The following is a 23,740-nucleotide window of genomic DNA, read 5'->3' as shown; positions in this document are numbered from 1 at the left end:
TACAGCCGACCGAGTAACCCCTGGCTCAAGCCAGCGACCTTGGGTCCAAGTTGGTGAGCTGTACTCAAAGCCGATGAGCCCGTGCTCAAGCTGGCGACCACGGGGCCTCGAGCCTGGGTCCTCCGCATCCCAGTCCGACGCTCTATCCACTGCGCCACCACCTGGCCAGGCTGTTGCAGGTATCTGGAAGGTGGGGACCAAGTTTATTCATGCTGTAAATGACAGCCATGGTTTCCAGAGAGACTAGAGAAACCTCATTCAGAGTTAGAATGGAAGAATCTGATGCTCTTATCTGATATACTCATTTAGTCGATCAACAACATTTCAAATCTGTCCCTCACGTCCTTGTCTCACCAAAAGTGTCACTGCGCGGGGCAGGGACAGCACATCTGCTATAGCTGCTGCCACCCCACCCTCTGGAGCATCCCTACAACAGACGCTGCGAAGGACCGCACCCCCCACCCCAGAGGACCACTGTGAGAACTAAGTCAGATTCCTGAATTCTGTATTTCCAGTAATACCAACATGTACTGCGTTACTCATGCCGAGTCGGGCCAGCGAATCCTCTGCACGGGGTTGTGCTGAGGACGTAAGGTGGCACGGGTGGGACGTGCTGTAAAGCCCAGAGCCACCGGTGTGGCCAGGAGTTCTGAGCCGCCCGGGCTCCAATCCAGGTGTTTGGATTTCTCCTGCGGTGGAGAGCAGAGGAGGAGGTCAGGCTGGGATGTCGGTAACACGGCTGCTGGCCCGGTGCACGTGCGAGGGGGCGCGGAAGCGGGGGAACGGGCCCCCTGAACTAGGACAATCTCTACTAATGTAGTTAGTGTGAACTCACACACTGCGTATGGGAACTTCTCAAAGGGGGCACACTTAAGGTTTTGTGTGTATGTGGGCAGGGTTGTGATAGAACACACATAACCTAATGTACCAATAGTGACATTTACTACACGCACAATGCCGTACAACCGTCACCAGTGTCCAGGTCACACATTTCCACCCCCCAAAGTGAACAGCCTGAGCCCTCTGAGCAGTCACTTCCCATTCTCTACCTGCCCTGCCCCTGGCGGCCACCAAGCTGCCTCCTGTCCCTTAAGGATTTGATGACTCTGGAAATTCCATACAAATGGGAGTCATACAGTACGTGACCTTTTAAATCTGGCTGCTTTCACCAAGGATGTCGCAACGTGTATCGTCAGTACTTCATTTTTCCAAAATGATCACTGACTAATTTTTCCATGTGTGGATACACTACATTTTCTATCAGCTGCTGGATGCAGGGGTTGTTAACACCTTTTGGCGACTGTGACTAGTGCTGCTGAGTTTGTGTGGGTGCAGCTGCCATGCCTCTTTTTATTTTTTATTGTTTTTGTATTTTTTATTTTTATTTATTTATATTTTGGTATTTTTCTGAAGTTGGAAATGGGGATGCAGTCAGACAGACTCCCGCATGCGCCCCACCGGGATCTACCAGGCACGCCCACCAGGGGGCGTTGCTCTGCTGCAGAGTCACTCTAGCGCAGTGGTTCTCAACCTGTGGGTCGGGACCCGCTGGGTCTAGCGCCTGAGGCAGCGGCTCCACAGAGCCATCCACAGAGCCATCCTCAGCGCCCAGGCAAACTTTGCTCCAATGGAGCCTCGGCTGCGGGAGGGGAAGAGAGAGACAGAGAGGAAGGAGAGGGAGAGGGGTGGAGAAGCAGATGGGTGCTTCTCCTGTGTGCCCTGGCTGGGAATCAAACCCGGGACTCCTGCATGCCAGGCTGACGCTCTACCACTGAGCCAACCGGCCGGGGCCTGCCATGCCTCTTGAACAGAATCTAAGAAATGACGTTGCTGAGTACGGCACCTCGGTTCAAATTCGGAGGGACTAACTAACTGCCAGGCTCCCTCTTACATTCCTGCCGGCGAGGCCTGCGGGTTCCAATCTCTCTCTATCAACACTGGTCACTGTCCGTCTTTGTAACTGCAGTCGCTCTGCGGGGTGTGCACCAGTGCCCCACTATGCTTAGGATTTGCATTTCCCTAACAGCCACAGCGTTGAGCATCTTTTCATGTGCCCGTCGGCATCTTCACTTTCAATAACTCTCCAGGAAAGAGGAGCAGAGGAAGTGCATCCACTCCTCCAGCTTTCAGAGCTCCACTTGCACCAACAAGGAATCTACCTCGTCCCAACCAAGGCCGTCACCCTCCTCTATGACATCACGGCAGGCTTGGGGGTGTGTGCCTAGACAGGCCTCACTCACGTCCCGATTCTAACCTCTCCTTGTCTTTGGCGTGTCCCCCTTCCTCAGCCTGTCACGGGCCCACGTCCCTTTCCTGGCATGCTTTAAAGTCCCCTGCCGGCCTGTGTTTGTGCTATAACTCAGCGGTTTTATTTCTGACACATACTTCAAGGCCTGGCACGGTGCCACACACAAAGCGGGAGACTGCACACTTGTAAGAGGATGAGAGTGGCTCTCATGAACAGAGACGGTGGTGGTGGTGAGGCCGAGTCCCTTGCGTCCCCAGAGCCACCCCCCCACCCATGACCAGCTGTTCTGTGGAATGGCTGAGAGCGTGAGAACCCCTACAGCCTCCCTGTCTCGAGTCGACAGGACACTTGATATCCTTCAAGAAGAAAGACCAATTTAAATAATTGTGAAAACTGGTTTAAACAAGATCATTGGCTCTTCATGCACTTCAAAATTCCGAGTTAAGAGAACGGGCAAGTACAACTAACTGTAACGAGAAAAACAGGCAGCAACGCAGCAGGTTACACTCAGGATGTGTCCATCATGTCGTCGGGAAGCAATAAATGTTAACCTGACTAATGTCGATTTGGCAACTTAGCTTTTACATCCCTAGTACTTTTTTAAAATAATTATAGTACATCATTTCCACATTTAGTTACTTCAAAGCTGAGAGAAGGAGTGCTTTTCTTTTAACAACTCCTGATTATGTCTGAAGGAAACACAAAATACTGACTTATACATGTTAAGTCAGTTTCAGACTACATGATGCTGTGCTATTTAACATGATCTTTTATCCGCTAAACGACAGTGGGCAGGATTACCCTGACTGCCTCAAAATAAAGCATGTCAGAAGAAGCACATCGTTCCGACAGGTAGACAATTAAACGGGTCTGACAGGCCACATGGCTGGGAGACCTCAGCAGTGACTTCTTCTCTTTGAACTCCCTTTCCTTATCTGTAAAATGGATATAATACAGTGTGTCCGTAAAGTCATGGTGCACTTTTGACCGGTCACAGGAAAGCAACAAAAGATGATAGAAATGTGAAATCTGCACCAAATGAAAGGAAAACCCTCCCAGTTTCTGTAGGATGATGTGGCAGCATGTGCGCATGCGCAGATGATGACGTAACACCATGTATACAAGCGGAGCAGCTCACAGCCATGCCAGTCGCGATGTGGACGGTACAGAGAAAGTTCAGTGTGTTCTGTGGCTCGCTATATTCGAATCCGTGACCAAAGTGTAACATGAATATCGGTGCGTTTATAACAAAGCACCATCACATAGGAATAACATTACTCGGTGGGATAAGCAGTTGAAGGAAACCGGCAGTTTGGTGGAGAAACCCGTACTGGTAGGCCATCAGTCAGTGACGAGTCTGTAGAGGCTATATGGGATAGCTACCTAAGGAACCCTAAAAAATCTGTGCGTGAGCCCACATCGAACTGCACTGAATAGGTATGAAACTGGGAGAGTTTTCCTTTTATTTGGTGCAGATTTCACATTTCTATCGTCTTTTGTTGCTTTCCTGTGACCAGTCAAAAGTGCACCATGACTTTACGGACATGGACACACTGTAGTAGGTACTTCACAAGGCTGTAACGATAAGTCGAGGAGTTAGTATCTGTTAGGTGCTTGGACCAGTGCCTGGCAGGGGCTGTGTTCAGCAAATAAAATAAATTCCCTATTGATTGTTTTCTGTTTTTGCAGAATGAACTTTAATCCATTTAAAGTGAGTCCAACTTGCAACTAAAACATAAATGGTTTTGGTCAGTAATAACTGCTTTGGCTCAACTTAGCTCTCTCATCAACTCCGGTATGAATTCTTTTATTTTATCTAGACCTTAAGAAAATATTTGTAATGTTTTTGTGACTTCTTAACACTTCTTTTGAAATATTTCAGATTTTTTTCTCTTACTTTTAAGACCTAAGGACTGACAAGCTGAATTGTATCAATAAGGCAAAACTATAATAAATATTTTTTTAAATTGCATGACCTATAAATATTCTAATCAATAACAAAAGAAAACCTATGATTTCCTATGTTCCCTGGTGGTGAGGGAATAAAAATCTTCTGTTTTGGGCCCAATTTAAGAAAATGGCCCAAGCAATTTAATAATTGATTCAAAATAATGTAATGGTTGACTAAACAGGACAAAATAACAGTCTAAATTTATGTAATGGTGAGCCGTAAGGACCTCAAAGTAAATCTGTGAACTCCCCAAAGAAAGTCTCCTGTTATTACTTGAGAAATAAATGAGAACAAGCTTTATTTTCCTATGCTTTAAAGATGTTAAATCAGGTTCAAAGCTTCTTTTAAATATTTTGCCAAAACATTTTCCCTGACCATGTGTTTTTCTTTTCTACCTTTTCAATATTTTTGAAGTTTTTAAAAATAAATGTTGTTTGATTTGGGGACAAAACTGGAAGTTTTGCACAAATTTCAGTTTCCTCTTTTAAATGAGTACAGTTCCTTGCGTTGAACTGTGCACATGTGATAAGATTTATGTGTGTGACAACAGGCACACACCCTGACAACCTGAGTCACGTGAATTATTATTCCTATGCTGTACTATTTAACAGTTAAAACACCGTGGGTTGAAATATTTTACCTGCCAAATCCCGACTACTGACCTCTGGTTTCTGTCTCTTTGTTGTTTGTTCACTGCTCCCAACAAGGCAAGATGATTTCGTTTTTGTGGGGTTTTTTGTGACAGAGACAGAGAGAGGGACAGATAAGGACAGACAGACAGGAAGGGAGAGAGATGAGAAGCATCAATTCTTCATTGTGGCTCCTTTGTTCACTATTGCTTTCTCATACGTGCCTTGATGGGGGGATCGAGTGACCCCTTGCTCAAGCCAGTGACCTTGGGCTCAAGCCAATGACCTTTGGACTCAAGCCAGCGACCATAGCATGTCTATGATCCCACACTCAAGCCAGTGACTCTGTGCACAAGCTGGATGAGCCTGCGCTCAAGCTGGCGACCTCGCGGTTTCGAACCTTGGTCCTCTGCTTCCCAGTCTGATTCTCTATCCACTGCGCCACCGCCTGGTCAGGCAAGATGGTTTAGCTCTTGATCTTCTTTTTTTTTTTTTTTCTCCTGTATTTTTCTGAAGCTGGAAATGGGGAGAGACAGTCAGACAGACTCCCGCATGCGCCCGACGGGGATCCACCTGGCACGCCCACCAGGGGGCGACGCTCTGCTCACCAGGGGGCGATGCTCTGCCCCTCCGGGAGGTCGCTCTGTTGCAACCAGAGCCACTCTAGCGCCTGGGGCAGAGGCCGAGGAGCCATCCCCAGCGCCCGGGCCGTCTTTGCTCCAGTGGAGCCTCGGCTGCGGGAGGGGAAGAGAGAGACAGAGAGGAAGGAGAGGGGGAGGGGTGGAGAAGCAGATGGGCGCTTCTCCTGTGTGCCCTGGCTGGGAATCGAACCCGGGACTTCTGCACGCCAGGCCAACGCTCTACCACTGAGCCAACCGTCCAGGGCCTGATCTTCTTATACCACCGTGGTTGTTAGGATCATGTTGTTCATGTATATCATACCCAAGCACCTAGACTGCAGGTGGGAAGGAACTGCTTTGTCTTTGGAGAAGAAGGATGATCAAATCCCTCACAAGATCACTCAGTCTTCACATTTGAGATATTGTATGACACTAACGGTCTTCCACCATCACGGTAAGGACCTGTAATGGGCCAGGTCTTTAGGGCTAAAATTCTGGTACAACCACTCAGCTCTGCACTGTAGTCTGAAAGCGGCCATAGACAACATATGAACAAATGGCCACGTTCTGGGCATACAATTTTATATGCAGACAGGTGCTGGCCAGCCCCCTGGCTCTAGTTTGCTCACTCCTCAGTTAAAGTACAACTGATACAAGGTGATGCTGTAGCAAAATAAATTTGAAAGAGAGTTCAAAATGTATGCCAATTCCTACTGTAGTCTTCAGCATAAAAACGACCTAAATTTGGTATTTCTCTTGAATCATTAATATTTTCCTATCACTTTTAATTATAGTTGAAAAAAAAAAGCAATGACACATTTTCTGAATATTCTCTACAAAATGGAACAGACTACTTACTCATAAAGGACCTTTTATTTTTAAGAGAAAACGATCATGAAATGACTATTTTGGGGGAAGCTTGTGTATCTGGAAGGTTTATAGAAAATGAAAACCTGCCTTTATTTCTTAACTTTCAGGTAATTAGAATGACTTACAAATTTTAAGATTTTTTAAGTATTTTCCATAAAGTCTGAATCACTTCCCCTGTAAAACTTGCAGAATACCTTTGTTCGTATGGAGACAACAGAAAATAAAGGGGCCATTTCTACTGCTGTGCAAATTCTAAATAATTTACAAGAATTTTATCAAATGGCAAGCCATAGGACATCAATTATTTTTATTTTTTAAGAAGTAAACTATACTATTTAAACCGGAGAAGCCGCACCATTGCTTGGCATGTCCCGTTTTCATTTCTTGGTAACTTCCAATAGCAAAAGTTTAACACCCTCCACAGATGACCCCCAATGCGGAAGAGAACAATAAGATGACAATTAAACCCTTACAGGAAGAATACTTCAAGAATGAGAATCAGGAGGTACAATAATAGATAGCATCATCTGAACTTCAGGCCCTAAAGAATTTCATGCAATGAAACTACTGCATAAACCATAAAAAGAATCAAACCATAAAAGCAAAACTACATTAAAAGTTAACTTGCAACTTCAATAATTCAAAGATAACCCAATAAAAAACCAGCAAAGGATGTGAACAGACATTTCTCCAAAGAAGATATGCAATGACCAGTAAGAATGTGAAGAGAGCCTGACCAGGTGGTGGCGCAGTGGATAGAGCGTCGGACTGGGATGCGGAAGGACCCAGGTTCGAGACCCCGAGGTCGCCAGCTTGAGCGCGGGCTCATCTGGCTTGAGCAAATTGCTCACCAGCTTGGACCCAAGGTCGCTGGCTCCAGCAGGGGGTTACTCGGTCTGCTGAAGGCCCCCGGTCAAGGCACATGTGAGAAAGCAATCAATGAACAACTAAGAAGGCGCAATGCGCAACGAGAAACTGATGATTGATGCTTCTCATCTCTCTCCGTTCCTATCTGTCTGTCCCTGTCTATCTCTGCCTCTGTAAAAAAAAAAAAAAAAAAAAAAAAAAAGAATGTGAAGAGAGGCTCGAGATCATCAGCCACTAGGGAAATGGGAGACAATATTCAAATGAGGTATTACTTCACCTCACTCAGATGACTAAGGAAAAGGGCAGCAAGGATGCAGAGAAACTGGAACCCTCACTCTGCTGTGGGAATGTAAAACGGTGCACTCACTGGAAATGTCTGGCAGTTCCTCAAAAGGTTCAATTTAGTCACCCCATGAGCCAGCAATTCCACTCCTAAGTATATAACCAAGAGAAAGAGAAAAGCATAGGTACTCACAGAAGCTGTACAGCAGGGGTCCCCAAACTTTTTACACAGGGGGCCAGTTCACTGTCCCTCAGACCGTTGGAGGGCCGGACTATAAAAAAAAAACTATGAAGAAATCCCTATGCACACTGCACATATCTTATTTTAAAGTAAAAAAAACCCAAAACGGGAACAAATACAATATTTAAAACAAAGAACAAGTAAATTTAAATCAACAAACTGACCAGTATTTCAATGGGAACTATGGGCCTATTTTGGCTAATGAGATGGTCAATGTCAGGTTCCATATTTGTCACTGCTAGCCGTAAGAAGCGTTATGACGCGCTTCCGGAGCTGTGCCGTGCGAGTCCCACGTCACCGGAAGTAGTACTGTACGTGAGCGACGCCTGCGCTTTGCGGCGCCGCCACATACAGTGCTCCTCTCACTGACCACCAATGGAGGAGGTGCCCCTTTTGGAAGTGCGGTGGGGGCCGAATAAATGGCCTTAGCGGGCCGCATGCAGCCTGCGGGCCGTAGTTTGGGGACTCCTGCTGTACATGAATGTTGATGGCAGCATTATTTCTAATAGCTAAAGGGTGGAAACAACCAACCCAAGTAGCTAAAGGGAGGATAAATGGAGATACCAAATGTGTTGTACAGACACAGTGGAACACTAACCATCCACAAACAGAAAGGAAGTGCCGATCCATGCCACCGCCACAGCATGAATGAACCCTGAAACCATTATTCTAAGTGAAAGGCACCCGTCACTAAAGACCACACATCCTACGTACGATTCCATTTATATGAAACGTCCAGCATAAGCTAATCTAAAGAGGCAATTAATGGTGGCCTATGGCTGGCATTGGGGGGGAGAGCGGGAAGGGACTACTAACAGCTATCGTATTTCTTCTGAGGATGATGAAAATAATCTAAAGCTGATTGTGGTAGTAATTTTAAATCTTGTGAGTATAATAAAAACCACTGAACTGTGCACTTTAAATGGGAGAACTGTATTGTATGTTAACTATCTCAAGAAAGCTGTTCACAAACAAACGGCCTTCTGATGTGGGATAATGAAGACATCTTTATTGCTTAAACTACTATTAGTTGGGTATTTTGTTACTTTTGGGCAAAAACATCTTAAATTGTTCACATGTCATCGGGTGAGCGGATGCTGAAAGCCGGGTATCTAATGGGAAACACCCAGAACCAGAAATCGGAGATGGAACTGCCGCAGCCGCCTTACTAGGCTGAGCCACAAGACAGACAAAGGAAAAGCCCAGTCTGTTTCCTCCGGCAGTGTTTAGCCACCCTGTCCAAGCAGGAAGAGACAAACACTGAGCTTGGCTGCCTTGACCAACATTCACAATGTATTTGGCCAAGTTTCCCAAGTTGAATCCTCTACAGATTTCTATGAAGTAAGTAAATATTTCACTCAGAGTCTATTTTCTTCACCTTCTCCCAAAGTACAAAAATATCAGAATTCAACAGAAGTTTCATGTAAAAATCTGTATAAAGAAATGTTATGTGTTCTATAGCAACATTAAAAATATTTTAATTCAGCCTGACCAGGCGGTGGCGCAGTGGATAGAGCATCGGACTGGGATGCGGAGGACCCAGGTTCGAGACCCTGAGGTCGCCAGCTTGAGTGTGGGCTCATCAGGTTTGAGCAAAGCTCACCATCTTGGACCCATGGTTACTGGCTCTAGCAAGGGGTCACTCGGTCTGCTGAAGGCCCATGGTCAAGGCACATATGAGAAAGCAATCAATGAACAACTAAGGCGTTGCAACGAAAAACTGATGATTGATGCTTCTCATCTCTCTCCGTTCCTGTCTGTCTATCCCTCTCTCTGACTCTGTCTCTGTAAAAAAAAAAAAAAAATTAATTCATATCAAAATAAAAACTACTTTCAAAATCCAAGTTTTAGAAATGATAGGAATTCTTCAGCATCCCATTCTTCATCTAGGGTCATATTTTTAAACAAAAAAAATTTAAATGATAGGGTCTTCTTGTGCAGGTAAACAGTGTCCAGAGACAACACTCTTAAGGAATGACCATTTTGAAATGACTCATCTTCACATATGTAAGACCTCTTTCACAGTTTTATCCAATGGAATGTATCACTTGTTTCATAAGAAAGGTTATGCATACCAACACCAAGAGTCAGTAACTCAATCAAATCTTCTTGAAAAATAAGAAAAACACAATTTACCATATATCTACCTCTTTTGCTATGAACTGTCCACTCCAGTTCCATACATGGAATTTAAATGGATATAGGGTAATTTAGTCTACACTTTAATAAAAAAACAAAAACAAACTAAGCAACGCAAAAGTTTAGACCTCTAAAACTTATTTCCATCCCCTCTGAATAAAATACACATCCACTGAAGCTTCACCATTGCCACACATTTTCCTTACCGAAACTGAAGTTTTAAAAGCCTGTGTTCCTAGCAACCTGGTTGCTGTGGAAACAGCCGAATCAACATTTTGAACTCACAGCGGAGTACAACGTGGTGCGGAAGGAACAGAGGTCTCATTTAAACAGCGACAAGAATCATAAGACAAAAAGGAGAGATGGAATGAAGGAGTCAGAGCACCATACGCTTTAAGGCCAGGGTCATACATTCCCCCCACCGTGTCCAATGCAAACTGGGTGTTTTGGGGACTCTGTAACCATCTCAGCCATCCCTCAAATGTCGCCGTGTGTACTTCGTTAAACTGACACCGCTGAGGCAGAGTGGTTCTAGGTCAGGCCTCCCCCAGAACACGTGGAAGTTACGGCACCACCAGGACCCAGTCAGGGAGGGTTCTGAAAATGTTCTGGGTGTAGCCGATTCTGTTAAATACCGCAGTACTGACTTATTCATCCCAAAGCAACACTTCAGGCTTAGGTTGTGTCTACAGGTTTCAAGGCTCCGGGTCAATACTCCAAGCACAAAACTTGTCCGAGGTGAACGAGCATCCAGACCCACTGCACACCGGGCAGCCCGGCCTCCGACCCGGCACTGTCCTCACACCGCACGGGTGTTCCTCTGCTTCCACGGGGCGGTGAGGAATTGTCCTCAAGATGGCGGATGTAGGAAGGGGTGGATGACCCGAACTTCTGGTGCAGGTTCCTACGCCGGTCCCCGGCTGTCCCTTGCCACCTTTGACTTGGCGACACACCCACTTTCCTTGAACCACACACACTTTACCAACCTCTCCCTCTGGCTTTTTTTTTTCTTCTTTTCTTTGCATCTCCCTGAAGCTGGAAACGGGGAGAGACAGTCAGACAGACTCCCGCATGCGCCCGACCAGGATCCACCCAGCACGCCCACCAGGGGGCGATGCTCTGCCCCTCCGGGGCCTCGCCCTGCCACGACCAGAGCCACTCCAGCGCCCGGGGCAGAGGCCAAGGAGCCATCCCCAGCGCCCGGGCCACCCCCGCTCCAATGGAGCCTCGGCTGCGGGAGGAGAAGAGAGAGACAGAGAGGAAGGGGGGGGCGAAGAAGCAAATGGGCGCCTCTCCCATGTGCCCTGGCCGGGAATCGAACCCGGGGCCCCCACACGCCAGGCCGACCGGCCAGGGCCTCCCTCTGGCTTTCTGAACCTTCCAAGTTAGAACATGTTGAAGCCAGAACTTTTACCCTTTGCAAAATAAAACATAGTCAACAAGTTTTAAAAACTGATGGTGATGTGTGGGGCTATTAAAAAAAAATTAAAAAAAAAAAACCCGGACCTTTGCCCCCTTCGGAGATGGTACAGAGAGAACTGGCTCTGTAAATAAAAACCCAGGTTCTCTGGCAGCTGGCACCGCCGTGGGTGTGGCTGCCCTCCACGTGTGCACAGGAGACCAATTCATACCAGCAAGACCGGAAAAATCACAACCAAGAGCAACTGTGGAAGCCACGAGAGCCAAGAACGGACCGCCAAGGACTCGGACTCTGTGAGGTGAGTCACAGGAGACAGTCCTGCCAGGGCAGGAGGCCCGGCCCCATCTCCTTCAGCTCAGAATGTAGGTCAAGGCTCCCGCCGCAGGGGGAAGGAGGAAGGGGGAAGGAGAAAGGGGGAAGGATGGAGCCCAAGACTCAGAGGCAGAAGCCCACTGCCCAGGGACTCGGGAGGCCAGGCACCAGCTGTGCCCTGCACTGTCCCCTAAGCCCCACTCACGACACACCACAGGACTCAGTCATGCCGGAAGTGGACATGCTGGAGCGCTGGGCGAGCTCTCCTTTCCGGCCCACTTTGCACGCTCTTCCCGGCACTGCCAGGGTGAAAGGCTCCGGGGAACGCAACTCAGGTCGGGTTTACGCGTAATGACGGTCAGCTCACCCAGCTCTGTCGACACAAGGGACCCGGTGGCGATCTCACCGATCTTGGCCACTCCATCGTAGTAGGCTTTTCCCGCCAGGATCATAGCTAGACAGGGAAGGCGACACACAAAATCATCACTCAGACAAGGAAGGGAGGGAGGGAGCGACACAGATGCTTCTTTCAGGGTTCCCTCAGTCCCTCCGGCTGCAGCCGGGTCTGGGCTGCGACAGGGGTGGCTCTCAGAAGGCAGGGCTGGGGCATGGTAGCGGTGCCAGGGGCAGAGGCCCCCACCACTGGTGAGCTGTGGGGTCTTCGTCTCAGACCAGCGCTGGGGAACTGCCCAGAGGAGGCCCTGCCTGCTCCTGATGCCAGTGCCAGAAGCGGTGGGTTCCCAACCTTAAAGTCACAGCCTTTACACTCTACGTATGCAAGTGTAGGAAACACGATGTCCTCCTAGACAGTGTAGTTATTTCCTAAGGCTGAGGACAACCTTAAAGTATAACCATAAAAAAAGAACAACAAGTAGCATTTATGTAGACTTCCCAAGTCACTACTTAAGTTTGTCTAGCAGTCGACAACACTGACGGGGGTCAGTGCCTGGGTCAGTGATGTTAGTGGAGATAGTCTGAGATATCCCCAGGTCAGTGGCAAGTCGGAGGGAGTACACACCCCTCCTGCTCAAGTACTGCATTTCCTCAGCTAAATTACAGTGTTTCTTTTTTTGACTCTTTGGCCTGAGAACTGAAAGAGAGATGACTCCACCTAAAAACAAGCTCAAAGCCAGTACCCTGTCAAGTTAATATATGTAATATTTCAGTATGAAGATTTTAAATTGCCAAGGTACTGACAAGCTGAAAAACAAATTTGTGGGAGACAGGATTACACAATATTTAAACAAAACTTTTGGTTTGAACCCACACATGGAAGTGAAATTTTTCATTATCTGTTGACTTATATTTGAAACTCTTTAACGTTCTTAAGTCTAGTAAAATATCCTTGTTTTTATGATAAAGTTGAATTAACTTTAAAAAATCATACAACTTATCCAGAATAAATAGAATAACATTTTCATAATTTTGGCCCCCTCTGTGAACACATTAAGAGATTTTTCTACCACTTATTGTTTTAAGAAATGAAGCCTATTAGTTCTGTTTTATTTATTTAAATTTTGGGGGTTAATAAAATGATATAAATGACAGGCGTACAACTTCATGATATGACATCTATCTACTCCAGTGTGTACTCACCACCTGAAGCCTGGTCTCCTTTCATCACCATGTGTCACCATGTGTCCTCTCCGCCCCCCGCCCCCCCCACACTCTGCTGTTGTCTGTACTTACAAGTTTGTTTATTGCTTTTGGTTTGTATTCCACTAGAGCAAAATCATTCGGTTCTTGCCCTTTCCCACCTGACTTATTTCACTTAGCCTAATCCTCTCAGGATCTACCTATGTTATTGCAAAAGGTAGTATTTCATATATATTTTTTTAAATTTTATTTATTCATTTTTAGAGAGGAGAGAGAGAGGGAGAGAGAGAGGAGAGAGACGGGGGGGGGGGGCTGGAAGCATCAACTTCCATATGTGCCTTGACCAGGCAAGCCCAGGGTTTTGAACCAACGACCTCAGCATTTCCAGGTCGACGCTTTATCCACTGCACCACCACAGGTCAGGCGTATTTCATATTTTTTTATCTTTTTTTTTTTTTTTTCATTTTTCTGAAGCTGGAAACAGGGAGAGACAGTCAGACAGACTCCCGCATGCGCCCGACCGGGATCCACCCGGCATGCCCACCAGGGGCGACGCTCTGCCCACCAGGGGGCGATGCTCTGCCCATCCTGGGCGTCGCCATGTTGCGACCAGAGCCACTCTAGCGCCTGGGGCAGAGGCCACAGAGCCATCCCCAGCGCCCGGGCCATCTTTGCTCCAATGGAGCCTTGGCTGCGGGAGGGGAAGAGAGAGACAGAGAGGAAGGCGCGGCGGAGGGGTGGAGAAGCAAATGGGCGCTTCTCCTGTGTGCCCTGGCCAGGAATCGAACCCGGGTCCTCCGCACGCTAGGCCGACGCTCTACCGCTGAGCCAACCAGCCAGGGCGTATTTCACATTTTTTTATGGCCGAGTAGTACTCCATTGCATATATGTACCACATCTTTATTCAATCATCTTCTAAAGATACTTAGGTTGTTGCTGTGTCTGGTCTATTATGAATAATGCTACAGTAAACACAGTGGCACACACATTTTTACAAATAAGCGTTTTCAAATTTGGGGGGGTAGATACCCAGAAGAGGAATTGGTGGGTCATACGGTAGGTAGTTCTAGTCTTTAAGGTGTGAGGTGGCATCTCATTGTGTTTTGATTTGCATTTCCCTTGTAACTAGTAACGTTGAGCATCGCTTCCTGTTATCAGTTCCTCGGAAAAGGTCTGTTTGGGTCCTCTGCTCAATTTTTTTTTTTAATTTTTTTTATTAATTTATTTATTTTAGAGAAGAGAGAGAGAGACAGAGAGAGAAGGGGGGGAGGAGCTGAAAGCATCAACTCCCATATGTGCCTTGACCAGGCAAGCGCAGGGTTTTGAACTGGCGACCTCAGCATTTCCAGGTTGACGCTTTATCCACTGCGCCACCACAGGTCAGGCTCCTCTGCTCAATTTTGATCAATTGCTTTTCTTGTTGTAGTTGAGTTGTAAGAGTTATTTATATATTTTATATAGCTTGAAAATATCTTCTCCCAATCAGCTGGCTGTCATTTATTTTTGTTGATTGTTTCTTTTGCTATGCAGAAGCTTTTAAGTTTGATGTAGTCCCGTTCATTTATTTTTTCCTTTACTTCCCTGGCCTATGGAGTCAAGTTCACAAAACCCCTCTGAGACCAAGTTCCATAATTTAGTGCCTATGTTGTCTTCTATGAATTTTATTGTCTCAGGTCCTACATTCCAGTCTTTAATCCTTTTTTGGATAATTTTTTTTGCATAGTATCAGATAATAGTATAGTTTCATTCTTTTGCATGTGGCTTTTCAGTTTTCCCGACACCATTTATACAAGAGACTTCCTTTTTCCCGGCGGTATGTTTTTGACTCCTTTGTTGAAAATTAGATGCCTATATATGTCTATGTTTATTTCTGGGCTCTCAATTCTCTTCCACTGGACTTCATGTCTGTTCTGCCAATACCACAGTGTTTTGCTTACTGTAGCTTTGTAGTATAGTTTGAAGTCAGGGAGCGTGATACCTCCAGCTTTGTTCTTTCTCCTCAGCATTGCTTTTGCTATTCGATGTCTTTTGTGGTTCCATACAGATTTGAGTACTTTTTGTTCTATTTCTGTGAAAAAATGTCATTGGCATATTGATGGGTCTATGTATTGACTTAGGCAATACGGCCACTTTAACAATGTTAATTCTTCCAACCCACAAACATGGAACATCTTTCCATTTCTTTGTATCTTCTTCAATTCCTTCCAACAAGGTACTGTAGTTTTCAGTACAGGTCTTCGCCTTCTCTGTTAAGTTTATTCCTAGGTATTTCATGCTTTTTGTTGCAATTATAAATAGAACTGTTTTATTTCTCTTTCTGGTATTTTATTGTTAGTATATAGGAACACAATAGATTTTTGTATATTTGTTTTGATACCGCAACTTGTTTATGTTTATTGTTTCCAGTGGATTTTTTGTGGAGCTGTAAGGGTTTTCTAGATAGAGTCATGTCATTTGCAAATAGTGACAGTTTTATTGCTTCATGCCCAATTTAATGCCTTTTCTTTCTCTTGCCTGATTGCTCTGGTTAGAAATTCCAGTACCACGTTCAATCACAGCCGCAGGAGTGGGCGTCCTTCTCTGGTTTCTGATCTTAGGGGAAAAGCTTTCAGTTTTCCACCACTGAGTATATTAGCTAAGCATTTCTCATCTAGGGCCTCTATTATGTTGGGCTACTTTCCTTCCGTACCCATTTTATTATTTTAATCATAAATGGGTGTCGTATCTTGCCAAAATGCTTTTTTCTGCATCTATTGATATAATCATCTGATTAGCTTTTACTTTGTTAATGTGTTGTACAAGATTGATTTGCAGCTGCTGAAGCATCCCTGCATCCCTGGAATAAACCCCACTTGATCTTGATGTCTTATATATTTAATGTATTGTTGTATTCAATTTGTACTATTTTCTTTAGAATTTTTGCATTTATGTTCATCAGATACTGGCCTGTAGTTTCTTGTTTTGTGCTGAACTTGCCTGGTTTTGGCGTCAGGTTTATACTGGCCTTATATGTATATAATGAATTAGGAAGTATTCCCTCTTCAATTTTTTTGGAAAAGTTTGAGAAGACAGGTAGTAAATCTTCTTCTTCTTTGAATGATTGGTAGAATTCACCAGTGAAGCCATCCAGTTCCAGACTTGTATTTTTCAGGAAGTTTCTGATTCCTGTTTCAATGTCCTTACCAGTAATCAGATGACGAAGGTTTTCCAGTTCTTCCTGGAATTCCTGGGGTTCAGCCCAGTAAGGTTCTATAGCTCTAAGACTACATCTATTTTTTCTAGGTTGCCAGATTTGATGGCATACAGCCTTTCACAGTGTTCTGGTATAATCCTTAGTCTTCTGTAGTATCCATTGTTAACTTCTGTTTCATTTCTGATTTCTAGTCGTTTTTCTTGCTTCCTTAGTGAGTGCATTTGCTTGAATTGAAGTATCAACTTCCACCCTTTCACTTGGAGCCTATGTTCTTGTTTGGAGCCGAGATGAGTCTCTTGCAGGCAACGAATAATTGGGTTTTGTTTTTTAATCCACTCCACTGCTCTACCTTTTGATTGGTGAGTCCAGTCCATTGACATTTAGGGTGATTACTGATAAGGGAGGACTTACTGCAGCCATTTTATCTTTTCATTTCTGGTTGCTCTGTTTCTCCCTTGTGATTCTGTCTGCTGTTTTAGTTAGGCAGTTTCTATGATTTTTTTCCTCATTTCCTTTTTGTATGTTTCATGGCCTCAGTGCTGGACTTCTGTTTCATGGTTGTGAAATACCTCATCAGAACACTAGTCCTTTCTCTTCCGATTACCTGTTTTCATACACTTGTAACTGATCAGTCCTTTTCCTCCCTTTTATGATTTTGTCATAAATTCCCCCCCCTTTTTTCCCTTCTTTTTGTATTTTTCTGAAGCTGGAAACGGGAAGAGACAGTCAGACAGACTCCCGCATGCGCCCGACCGGGATCCACCCGGCATGCCCACCAGGGGGCGACGCTCTGCCCACCAGGGGGCGATGCTCTGCCCCTCCGAGGCGTCGCTCTGTCGTGACCAGAGCCACTCTAGCGCCTGGGGCAGAGGCCAAGGAGCCATCCCCAGCGCCCGGACCATCCTTGCTCCAATGGAGCCTTGCTGCGGGAGGGGAAGAGAGAGACAGAGAGGAAGGAGAGGGGGAGGGGTGGAGAAGCAGATGGGCGCTTCTCCTGTGTGCCCTGGCCGGGAATCGAACCCGGGACTCCCGCACGCCAGGCCGACGCTCTACCACTGAGCCAACCGGCTAGGGCCATAAATTTTCCCCTTTTATGTTGTTAATTCATTAACCAAGTTGTAGTAGTTATTTTAATGTCCCTTCCCCCCTTCAACCTTTATATTGTAAGTGTTTAATAACTTATTTTGAAGATTTGCAGTTTTCTCTCAATGTCTGTTAATTTTTTTGGGGGGGGGTTCTGAAGTGAGAAGCGGGGAGGCAGAGAGACGGACTCCTGCATGCAACTGACCCGGATCCACCCAACATGCCCATTTAGGGCGTTGCTCTGCTGTGGCCAGAGCCATTCTAGCACCTGAGGCAGAGGCCACAGAGCCATCCTCAGAGCCCAGGCCAACTTTGCTCCAATGGAGCCTTGACTGCGGGAGGGGAAGAGAGAGAGAGAGAGAGAGAGAGAGAGAGGGAGGAAGGAGAGGGGGAGGGGTGGAGAAGCAGATAGGCACTTCTCCTGTGTGCCCTGACCAGGAATCGAACCCGGGACTGCCACATGCTCTACCACTGAGCCCACTGGCCAGAGCCCTGTTAATTATCTTACTCAAAGTTTTTCATACATTTTTTTTTCCCAGCAGAAGAGTTCCTTTTAACATTTATTGTAATGCAGGTCTTGTGGTAGCGAGTTCTCTCAGCTTTTATTTGTCTGGAGAAACCTTCTTTCTCCTTCATAGCTCAAGGATAGCTTTGCTGCATATGTTATCTTTGGCTGATGGTTATTTTCTTTCAATATTTTGAATATTTCCTTCTACTCTCTCCTGTCTTTTTTTTTTTTTTAAAGGAATATTCTTTTTTTTAATTTCTTTTTATTTATTCATTTTTAGAGAGGAGAGAGAGAAGGAGAGAGAGAGACAGAGAGAGAGAAGGGGGGAGGAGCTGGAAGCATCAACTCCCATATGTGCCTTGACCAGGCAAGCCCAGGGTTTCGAACCGGCAACCTCAGCATTTCCAGGTCGACGCTTTATCCACTGCGCCGCCACAGGTCAGGCCTCTCTCCTGTCTTATAACGTGTCTACCGAGAAATCTGATCATAATCGAATGAAGTTTACTTTGTAGTTTAGTCCTTTTTTCCCCCTGGCTGCCTTGAGAATTCTTAGTCATTAATTTTTGATAGTTTGAGTAACTTATATCTTAGAGAAGGTCTTTTTGTGTTGACATAATTAGATATTCTCTTAGCTTCCTCTATTCTAAAATGCAGTTCTTTCCAGAGGCTTGGGAAGTTCTCATAAATTATTTCCTTGAGCGCACTTTCTCCCTCTCTCTCTGATACACCCACTACCCTCAGGTTGCTCTTTCCAGTGTCATCAGATAGTCCTTGTCGAGGTTTTCCTTTTATTTTCTTAAACTCCTGGCTCTCTTCTTCCTCCTGGCTCCTCTTTAGGTTTATATCTTTGAGTTTACTAACTCTCTCTTCCACCTGGACTGCTCTATTTCCAATACTCTCTGATGCCTTCCTCATTCCAGTTATTGAGCTCTTCAGCTCCAGGGTTTGTTTGGTTCTTTTTTTATATAGTTTCAATCTCTTTGGTGAAGTACTCCATTTTTTTTTTCATTATTTTTATTCCTGAGTTCAGTGAACTACTTTTCTGGGTTTTTTTGTATATTCTTGAGTTTTTTCATAATTGCAATCTTGGGTTCTTTGCCACTTAAATCACTGTCTTCCATGACTTTGAGTTGGTTTCTGGGGAGGTTTTCATTTTTTGCTATGCTTCCACGTTGCCTCTGTTGCTGACAGTATTTGAAGGGCTGTTTCTCTGCCTGAGCATTGGAGATAGTGCTCTCTTGTCCAGATACTATTGTGCTCTCAACAGTGCAGCAGGTTGACAGGTAGGGTACTTTGTTTTTCCAGTAGATGGTGCTATATTGCAAGTTTTTGTTTTCTCTTACTTGCACTGTTTGCATCTCTGGGATCACGGTGTCCTCTCTGTGACCAGCTCACCTTGGTTATGGGGGCACCACCACTGCGGCGGGGAAATGGTTTTGTAAGCTCCCAGAGCCACCTCCCTTTCCTGCTGTGTTTCTGGCTTCACCAGGCTCTGCCGGAGTGCGCAGGGCACAGGAGGCACACGTCTACGACCTCGCGGTTCTGCCCGACCCTCCCAGTCACGGCTGTCGGCAACACCGTGTTATCTACAGATTCCTGGCCACCTCTCCCATTCCGCTGTGGCGAGGAACACTGAAGGGAGATACTTTTTCAGGGAGAGGAACTCTTACACTGCTGCCCAGCTCCTGCCCAGCTGCCGTGCCAGCTGGAGCAGCGGTGGCAGGGCCTGCCTGCAGCTGTCCCCACGCGTGACTCTTTCAGGTGTCTGGGGTGTTGAATGGGGCACCCTTTGTTAACAGCTCTCTGACTTGTTCTTCTTACTCTGCCACAATGCTGAAGTCACTCTCATATTAGTGCTGTTTTAGTGGCTGACCAAGTACTTCATCAGTCTAATCTACGTATATATTTCTCAGGTAATTTTTCCTTAAAATAGGATTTCATTAGGCTATAGTTTTGCTCAAAAACCTTCAAGGGCCTCCTACTGCTGGAACAGTAAGTCCACACTGCACAGAGTTCATGACAGATTTTTACATAATGGCCTTCACTGAATCACACCTCCCAGAGTTCCCAGCCTGTGTAGTCCCCTATATATGAATGGGTGGCTTGGTCATGTGACTTGCTTTGGCCAATGAGGTACCAGCAAGTCTAACTCACAGGGGCTTGCGCTCTTCAAGAAACCTGCTACGTCTGCAGGGGGGAGACAGAGGGGTCCAGAGAACAGCATTGCCTTTACAGGATATTAAGAAATAATCAACTATTGTTGTCTTAAGCCTCCACGTTTCGGGCAGTTTCCTGCGATGCTACACTGAAATGCATTAATAATCTGACCCTCTTCCATCACATATTTTAGTATTCCCCAACAGTCTCTCCCCCGTGCTCGCCTGGCGTGGATACTGGCCTTTCTGCCTGAAGTACTCATACGCAGCCGTCTGCTTGCTGAAACCTAACATCCGTCAACTAGCGCAGCTCCTACAAGGCCTCCTGCCTGCTCACCTGCCATCCCCACGGCTCCAATTCCAGCGACCCTGCTCATCCCACACTCTTCCTTAGCTGTGCATGTCATCCTGAGCCTGAGTTATAACCTCACTGCTGACTGCACACCTGGCATCCTTAACCGTCCTACAAATCCTCACCAAGGACTTCACACATTTGTCTACATTTCTCAATGGCTTCAGCGAAAAGACCAGATGGTCTACAGAAATTCTGGAAACACCTTACCAAGTGCTGAACAGTCCCCCAGGGGTGTTAAAGTGACAAGCACCCTCAGGGAGAAGCCTTTTCAGCAGGAGGCTAAGTGGCAGGCTACTCACTGAGTCGCCTTGTAAAACGCTGCCCCAGAGAAGCACAAAGGCTAGAAAGGAAGAAAAAAACAATCACTGCAGGTCAGGATGATTTTCTTCACAGGGGCATCGGAAGCCATGACTCTGCAGCCTTGTGACTAAGCCGTCATATCAAGGCAGTCAGCTGGCTCCTCGGAAGCGGGAGGGGCACCCGCAGAAGTCATCGAAGTCACTGATACTGCAGGAGGGCGAGGGAGAACCAATCCCAGGCCTGGTTCACTTCCTGACACTGGAAACATCTGGCAAACAGCACAGAGATCCAGAAGTAAATAAGCAGTTTGCTTTTCCAAGGACTGCAACAATAGGGCACCCGTCATCACAAGGCAGGTCAGCACCCCCCACCCCCCAATCTGGGGCATGCTCTTGCGGAAGGAGTGTGAGGCCACAAGTGTATTTTCAAAATACCAAGAGGGAACACCCAAAGGCCGGGCATGGTGAGAGAGAAAAACCAGAGAGATAGAAAAGACATAAAACTTGACCTGAAGGCTTTTTCAAATCTAACCATTAGAAACCTAAGTGTTCTGGCCCTGGCCGGTTGGCTCAGCGGTAGAGCGTCGGCCTAGCGTGCGGAGGACCCGGGTTCGATTCCCGGCCAGGGCACACAGGAGAAGCGCCCATTTGCTTCTCCACCCCTCCGCCGCGCCTTCCTCTCTGTCTCTCTCTTCCCCTCCCGCAGCCAAGGCTCCATTGGAGCAAAGATGGCCCGGGCGCTGGGGATGGCTCTGTGGCCTCTGCCCCAGGCGCTAGAGTGGCTCTGGTCGCAACATGGCGACACCCAGGAGGGTTGCAACATGGCGACGCCCAGGATGGGCAGAGCATCGCCACCTGGTGGGCAGAGCGTCGCCCCCTGGTGGGCGTGCCGGGTGGATCCCGGTCGGGCGCATGCGGGAGTCTGTCTGACTGTCTCTCCCTGTTTCCAGCTTCAGAAAAATGCAAAAAAAAAAAAAAGAAACCTAAGTGTTCTACTTTAGTTCCTCGGTGGTCTTCGTGGACCAGGACCTGAGTATTTGGGGGCTGATGATTGCTACCAAGGGAAAACTGTTCTGACCATGTTAGAATTTGGTGACTGTTAGCATCTGAAGTTTTTAAGGTGATTATTGACAACATTCACCTTTAAGTAGGAAAATGCATGTGTAGATGCGTGTCAGCCTCCTCAAATGAAACCTCTTCAAACCAGCAAACACCTCAGGTTCTCAAAGAGAGAAAACAGCCAATGTTCATGTTCATTTAAAAGAAAGCACTCGTTCTAAATTGAGAATCTAAGTTCAACCCTTATTTTAGATGGTTTTCCATTCAGGCTAGAGTTTTACTGCTCATGTTACTATCCAAAGTCATACACCCTAAAGCAAAAAACTCTTCTATACAAATAAAAGGAGAATACTTCTTATGCTGCAGGATACTAACATAAATATTTTAAGTATGTTATTAGTTCATAAATACTTAGGTTGAAAAAGAAAACATGTTTATGGCAATGATATTAAAGATCGAACCGTTTCAAATCAGTCAATAAAATATGATGATAATTAAAATATATAACTCACAGCAGCTTATTCAATTTACTCATTTCAAATATACTAACATCCTATTATTGCAAAGTTCTGTAGATTAAATTATTTGTAAATGTTTTCCACCAATTTCAAGATAGTTTAAAAATTCAATATTGAGCATTTAAAAATAATTAAGTAAACTATTTACTGAATGGCTTTTATATGTGCTCTATATTTATAAATTTAGAAAACAGAAAGACTTACCATTAACAGCTTTTTCATAATTTTTCCCTAGGTTTATTAAGTTTCGTAGCCGCGGATTGAATTGTTCCATAACATTCTGACAAACAAACAAACAAAACAAACGAATTAATACAGTAAGCGGACAGTAGACCCAGGAACGTTAGATGGTTGACCGTGTAGCCCGGGACGCCTGTGCACACTTGGCTTGACAGCCTACAGGTCATGGACGCTGACCTGAGAGTGAAGAGAGCCCTTCCTTCCCGGTGGGTGGGGCAGGGTGCTCGCCCTCCCTGGTAAGGTGTCCCTGACCCTGGGCTGTCTTCCAACTGCCCACAGGTCACCTAGATCTGACTGTCAACGGAACGAGGAGCCGACAGGCTGTCTCTACAAAGCAGACCCCGCAGGGACTGTGAGCCCATCAGCTGGGGCCGCCTTTTTGGGTTTAAGCAGCTCGTTGGTTGTCATTCGAGTGGTGGGGATTTCATTACATGGGCAATGCTTCGGCTGACACCTAGGCAGAAATTTCCCAGAGATTTCATTTTGACTGTGCCAAACTACCAGGGGAGGGGGTGGGGGAGAGCGTGGCTGATAGCTCCACGATACTTTCTTTTAGGTGGTCACTGGCTTTTCCCCCAGTAACCACTTTATTCGGTACTTACAGGGTAACCACTGTGCTCTAAGTCCCGTGCACAGCAGTGGATGGGAACATGTGGTTCCTCCCCCCCCCCCCATGGCTTTCATGGTGCCACAGCTCTCTGCAAATGTCACGTTTTTCATAAACTTAGAGACAAATGCTATGACAAGTATAAGGCAATTATTTAGAATGTTAGTCTAAATTTAAAATATCCTAAATCTGAAGCCCAGACAGGAATCATTCCTAAGGGACTCTGACTTGAGTCCAAACACGTAGTGACTGAATAGATTTATTCCACCTACGAACCACAAGCTTCACGTCACAGTGTCAATCATTCCAGACAGACTACTCAAGTCTCCTCAGCCCCTCTCCCAAAATGTGTAACATTCCCGAGACGACCAGGTGATAAAAAGAATGAAAAACTAAGCAACACTCAACAGGGCAGCTACTTGACACAGGCTATTCGGGAGACAAAGGGTTCACTGTCAAACAGTGATAAAGGCTCATTACCAATGCCCGCCCCCCCTTACCTCTCCCACCCCCGGCCTTACTCCCAAGAGTACTCCCAACTATGCTG

At 46.0% G+C, this 23,740-nt stretch overlaps 1 protein-coding gene across 2 annotated transcripts in view; it reads right to left on the bottom strand.

The window, feature by feature from the left end:
• The window catches only part of BAIAP2L1 (BAR/IMD domain containing adaptor protein 2 like 1), an 81,852-nt gene that overhangs the window by 30,707 nt on the left and 27,405 nt on the right, over positions 1-23,740 (bottom strand). For both annotated transcript variants that reach the window (XM_066273348.1, XM_066273347.1), the window contains exons 2-3: positions 22,551-22,626; positions 11,947-12,033 (exon numbers count right to left, since the gene is read on the bottom strand). In XM_066273348.1, coding sequence (XP_066129445.1) covers positions 11,947-12,033; positions 22,551-22,620 — 157 coding nt within the window. In that variant the 5' untranslated portion in view covers positions 22,621-22,626. The remainder of the gene's footprint in view (positions 1-11,946; positions 12,034-22,550; positions 22,627-23,740) is intronic.

The sequence above is a fragment of the Saccopteryx bilineata genome, chromosome 4 (assembly GCF_036850765.1).
Source record: "Saccopteryx bilineata isolate mSacBil1 chromosome 4, mSacBil1_pri_phased_curated, whole genome shotgun sequence".
In the NCBI taxonomy this organism is placed as follows: Eukaryota; Metazoa; Chordata; class Mammalia; order Chiroptera; family Emballonuridae; genus Saccopteryx; species Saccopteryx bilineata.
This window is presented reverse-complemented; position numbering and strand designations above follow the sequence as displayed.